Below are 6,306 nucleotides of genomic sequence, written 5' to 3'. Positions count from 1 at the left end.
TATCAACTTCAAAGAAATGAACTTCTTCTCATTGGTACGCACCTTTATTTTACAATGAATTTACACTTTAGCTCCCTGAAATTGAATGGAACAGTCCTTAATGGTACGTTACTCTTCATATTTACCGTAATGATGTGCATTAGCATGCCCCCTTTCCTATCATATTTTAACAGGTTCGTTACTTGTTTTTGTTGGTTTAATTATTAGTCAAGGAATATTATAATGCAGAACAGTTAAAATGCATGTTGTCCTTCTATGGCTGTAGCGGTATATTTTTAATTTGCAACATAGCAGGTGTTGCTAGCTTTCCTTAAAGTACTTTCGATAATAAGAAGCAACAATTAATATCCTCAATTTTGGAACATCTTTAACTTTTTGGTGTTTCTGCTATTAAATCTAAGCGATTGGGTACCCTATTCACAAATGTATTCCTTTGCAGACCAGAAGCTTGTATGTGAGAACAAAACTACACCAAGAGAAATGCTAGTTGCACAATCTCCAATGAAACCTCATTCACATGTGAGTACGCGGCATAATAAGTAAATATGCAGAAAATGAGGTGTGATCATTACAATCAATCAGATGGTGGAAACTATCTAGATGTAAGGTGATTAGTGTGTTATACTCAAAATGCAAAGGAGAGAAGGATTAACATAGTCAAATATCATACTGGCATTAAAAAAAAAAAAAAAAAGTGTAAACTTATACTTTGGGTCTTTGTGAAAGGGTAGGTTGGCATTACTTTGATCACCGAAAGACATGCAACATAGGTTCAGTTCCAATGATGGAAAATGACATAATAATGATGATATATATATATAAGCCTACAATGATGATATATATAAGCCTACTTTATTCTGGTAATGAATGACGAAACAGTGTGTAAACACTGCAGCATCACAGTAAGGACAACTAAAAATAAACACATCCTAAACACCCTTTTGTTCACGAATTTATAGCTTTCACGCCATTGACTTTTGGCTCTGGCAAGGGGGAGTGTCCATACTATCTTACTAAGGATAAGCCGCATTATAAAATGTGACGTGTGTATGTTCAATTGTAATACCGCAAGACTTGTGATATTATTTTGCTGAATAAGATGTCTTATTTGGGAATGTTGTCTTGTCAAAATTCTTGTGCTTTGAATCGATGAATACCAAGTCCTGAAAAACATTTCAAAACATCACTTTTAACAAATTGTTTAACATAGTATAACTTAGCCCAGGTCGGCTAAATACTTATATACAGAAGTTTATTTCAAATTTATTGTTGGAAAAATAACACCAATTCTTTTTCCTTGAATTCTAGGTTATCTATATTCTAAGATGGATAGGTCTTCAATCATAAACCAGACGTTACCTATGAAAGACAACACACTTACCACCCTGATAACTAGTGTTCAAATTGAGTCTTCATCCAATTCTGTTTTTCCAATAGTTGGTCGGTTAAAGGGCACGAGAATGAACTGAAACTGTGACTTCACAAGAATTCAAATGCTGAGGGTTTTGAATTCAAATGCCTACTTTACTCATACACTTCGTTATCACAAAACTAGCAATAATTATAAATCATTCATGTCTTTACCCTGAAGCTGTCTACATTAAATTTGATAGAGTCATGTTCTGAGGGAGGAGAAAAGAGTACAATTGCCTTTCAAAGAACATAGTCTCACGGGGAACCAATAAGATTTTGAGTTAAACAAGAAACGAAAAATTTTACATTTGATACACAAATGAATAACACGTAAAATTTCGTTTACTTTGTGACTTACAAATTACATTACACAGCGTAACTAAGCTTTTGACGAAGACTCCCTCAACTATCATGTGAAGATGAACTATGTAGCAACACCTTGTCATCTTCTCGCGTTGGTGGTAGAGGCACAACTCCATTCTGATTCTCACCTTCTGAACTGGTAGAAGGTTTCGCATTCGCACCATTAGCAATAATATTTTTCAACCAAGAAGCTTGAAATCTAGGAGACCCTTCTCTGTTTGAATTGTTGGGGGACTCCGGACCATTTTTAACATTATTGGCAACATTATTTGTAACACCTAGGAGGAACCGGTATGCTACTTTGCTTGCTGATACAATCTCGGTTTTAGCTTGCCGGAACTGCAATAACAAGGCATTATCATCATGCAACTTAGAGTTTCTCAAAATATGTCAATGCTCATAACTACGTGATAGAAGTGCTCGAGCCAAAATCACAAGAACAGCCCGCTTGTGAAGAGAACAATTCTATGTAGTTAAGACAAGTTAGAGAATTCTGAATATTGTTTCTTACCCGTAATGCTGTATTTCCAGCCACTTCCATAGCAGTATCACCAGCATTGGCAAACCTATTGACCCAACCTGTCATGGAAGCTGTATGAGCACACAGTGATAAAAAAAAATAATGTACGAAGGCAATAGTTCACAAGATGGATCAATACTTAAGCCTCCCTCACTTGGCATATAAATTTAAAATGAAAAGTCCAAAATTATCTATCTACCCTAAAATCCAATAACTCCCAGTTTCTTTGAGAGCATCGTCTACTTATGAACTTAGGGAAACTACCTAGGTCCACTCTTCATATCTAAGCATCTCTCACCCTGTCCTGTAACTCTAATCGTGTTGACAATACCATATCCCAAATCTCGACTTCCTCTCCATAAAAAGTTAGTAAAAAAGGCAATTGAATGGAACTCAGGTTATGATAATGTGCATATAATATCTAATTGGAATTGAGTTTCCTCAAAGATAAGTATCATTCTATTTGGAGAAACAATATTTCAAACAGAAATTTTACAGGTAAAATATAGCATACTGTCCAGAATCAGTAAATGGTGGAAAAACTGTATTCAGAAAGAAGAATGTATTGCAGGTGAATTCTGCAATACCCACGAAGCAAAGTCAACTCCACTCTACCATAAGAAAAGCATAACAATTAACTCCCACAGCTCCACTACCAGTCTTCCTAATTCATATAAAGGAGATACAAATGGGATCTCTAATTTCCATTTCTATTTCCCATTTTGCCCCCCTGCGCCAGCTCCCTTTTATTTCTTATTCTATATGACTTCCAAACTGAAGGCCCATGACTGGGTTTGATTGGACTAGCCCAATTCCAGAGGCCTCAAACGTACCATAGAATTTACGTAATATATCCCTAAATACCACTATGTCATCATTTAGCAAAGAAAATAACAATTAACATCATAAAAGCAACATTATAGTTAGGCATTTACCTGGAAGCTTTTGTACACCAAGCCTTTCACAGAATTCATCACAGAAGTGATTGCAGTTTTTGGCAAGCAGATCATATGAACTCCCTGGCCACTCTCTACTGAGTTCTCTCAGTATCTGATTTACCTTGAAAATGGAAGAGTTTGTTTTCCCCAGAACAATGCATTCACGATATGTATACATTGGATTCTTTCCAGACGGGCAACTAAAAACTCCGGTACCCTGCTCACAGAATCCAAATGACCATTCATCTTCTCCATAAACCTGTCACAGCAGAACAAACAACCTTAACGTCAGCATGAGATAAAACAGCATGCCTACCATATGTCAAGGAAACAGAAGTGTGTCAATGAAGAAATAAATTTTGGGCCCAAGAAAGTAATGTAAGCATACAATGTGCCCCCATATAAACAACAAAAAGTAATGAGGGTAACAGCTTCTGTTTAAGCTGGAGTTCTGGACCACAAAATAAAGGTGGCTGCAAATCTTGATACTGCACTTTTCCTTCCCTTGAGAAAAAAATTAACTAAACGAACTGACTTCATCACCATACTTCTCAAGTAGAAGTCAGTAAAAACAGATGATTTTCCCTCTCAAACAGCCAGATAAGTTCCTTTTGCTATCTGAGACTGGGAGTGCCAAAGGGATAACTTTTATAAAATGAAATAATCGTATTCTTCATGATTTAAAAATTTTAAGGGAAATAAATAATTGCATATTACACATAAAAGTAATAACAACGGTAAATGCAACATTATCAGATCAACAGTGACAAGAGTCATAGACTCATTTTTTTAATTTCTTAGGCTCTCTATTGGCATATTCCAAATAAATGTTAAAATTGTCGTACAAAATCCCAAATTAAGGAAGAAAGAGTTCAAAATACTGGAAAAAAGGTTCTCATCATTCTAGTTTCTAATGCTTCTCAGAATAAAGAAGATGAAAAGTCTAAGAACTTCAAGTTTTGGTTTACAAAGTTATCCTTAGAAAATGATTAGTGGTATAATGGAATTCACTGGCCTCAAGGCCCATTAATATGGCTAGTAACTACTCCTGTCCTGTCACATGTCCCATTGCTTTGAGCACTAATCATGCCTAATAAACTTGTTCATACTTCCTCTTAAGTCCTAAATTCCTGTAGGTATTCTTTGTCAAGCAATTCATCTTTGTAAGCATGACAGAGAACAATGAAACATCCGTCTACTAAACTAGTACCAGAATTAAGATTTCACATGACTGGGACCAAGCCTGCCAACCAAATGACCAATCCTGCCAACCAAATGACCAATCCATACCCAGTCAGAGAAGTATTTTATAATACAACCTGGCTAGAATAAATCCTAAATTATCTGGGAGTAGGCCTGTGAATCCAGCGCCAACAAACAACACCATAGATTTCAATTCTAATTTTTCCTAGAAAGAAATATATACCCAATCACATTCGTCGTTATCATATCATAATAACCTCTACTAGCCAGTGCCCATATCTCAAAATATCCCTCTTTATTTCAGAATCACACCATAGCAGTTAGCCAGTTACAACCACACACTCCAAAGGACCTAAAACCACACACTAGAGGTATCATCTATATATCCCTGAAATACACTTTAGTACTTTACCAACTTCTCAATCCGACAGCATGCATGTAATTCATACAAGCTGAAGAATGAACGAATATTATTTATAGCCACAACAAGCATACCTGCAAAATCGAAACTCACATCATACGTACATAACTAACAATCACTTAAGCCACCTACTTAATCGCAGTTTCTCAAATCTTAATCACACTGACTCAAATGAGTGGAGGGATCTAACCTACACCCCAAATTACAAAGGGAGAAAAAAAATGAAACACCAAATTTAGCAACAGAGTCAGAGTCACACATTGGACAACTACACTCCCCAATCAACATTGCAAACACCAATCAAGTTCCCCATAAAACATAAACAATAACCAAAAATAGAAAACCCAGATCCAATCAACAGTACCGACCCTCAAACAACAACAACAACAAAAAAAAAAAAACAGAAACATTAATCTCTACAAAGAGTAAAGGAACCTGCACAGCGCTATGGAAGATGCCACCGAGACCAATCCCATCCTTGAAGATCTTGTTGATCTGAACAATGGTGTTGTTAGTTTTCTCGGATCCACTATTTGTCACATCATATATATGCAGTACCACTTCCGTCATATTTCCCTTTCACCCCACCACCCACAACAAACAAACCAAAACCCAAACTTTACACAACGCCACTTCACCTTTCTCTCTCTAAACGCTATTCACCTATCTGGGTCTCTCTCTCTATATACGATTCGATTCAGCTTCAAGAATAATCAACCACGGGTGGTATTGTTGTTGTTGCTCTTCTCTCTCTTCGTAAATTGAACCGAGATTCGTCCTCGGGATCCTGGAAAACCCTCCAATTTAACCATCCAAATTTTCCTCTCCGGAATCGAAAGATTTTCGCGTGTTCTCCCGTGAATTTATATTCTAGAAGGAGGGAACATAACACAGAGAGTGTGTGTGTGAGAGAGAGAGACCAAAAGCTCAGAAACGAAAAATTAAAATCGGAAAATGAAAATGGAAAGAGGGCAAAAGAAAAGAAATAGTTTTATGAAAAGACGGCTTTGCCCTTCGTGCGTAGGCGAAATTACGGAAAATGATGCTGTCTTTACAGCTGGCTGCCACTGTGGGACGTGTTTGGCAAATGATTAGTGGGAGCTGCAAAATGTGGGCTCCACGTGGTCGTGAAAGCCATTATTAACGGTCACACAAACGGGCAGCTAGAGGGGATGAAATGACGAATGTGCCCTCTGATTTTGAATTTTGAGTGTTCTGTCGAAAATGGAGTTTGTTGGCTACGTAATGGACAGTTCCGTCAATTAAGGGATGGCGTAATGGGTCGACTCGTGTAATAATATTAATGATTAAAAAATTTTGAAATTTTTAGTAGTATAATTATTATACTATTATGACTTTTATTTATTATTATTTTTTTAAGATGAATATCGTTTATTAATTATTATACTATAAATATATAGTGATAATTTATAAGCAACGTTGAAGGC

The 6,306-nt window shown here is 36.4% G+C and overlaps 1 protein-coding gene across 1 annotated transcript; it reads right to left on the bottom strand.

Moving 5' to 3' along the window:
- Window positions 1–1,540: 1,540 nt before the first annotated feature.
- On the bottom strand, window positions 1,541–5,814 carry LOC109804138 (deSI-like protein At4g17486). The gene is made up of 4 exons (XM_020365917.3): window positions 5,294–5,814; window positions 3,232–3,493; window positions 2,288–2,355; window positions 1,541–2,115 (listed from the first exon to the last, which is right to left on the bottom strand). Exons 1-4 carry the CDS (start codon window positions 5,426–5,428, stop codon window positions 1,816–1,818), a joined length of 765 nt encoding a protein of 254 aa, XP_020221506.1. The 5' UTR covers window positions 5,429–5,814; the 3' UTR covers window positions 1,541–1,815.
- Between the last annotated feature and the right edge of the window lie 492 nt (window positions 5,815–6,306).

This window comes from Cajanus cajan, chromosome 1 (assembly GCF_000230855.2).
Source record: "Cajanus cajan strain Asha chromosome 1, NIPB_CcT2T_4, whole genome shotgun sequence".
In the NCBI taxonomy this organism is placed as follows: Eukaryota; Viridiplantae; Streptophyta; class Magnoliopsida; order Fabales; family Fabaceae; genus Cajanus; species Cajanus cajan.
The sequence above is the reverse complement of the archived record's forward strand: the minus strand, read 5'-3'. Positions and strand labels throughout refer to the sequence as shown.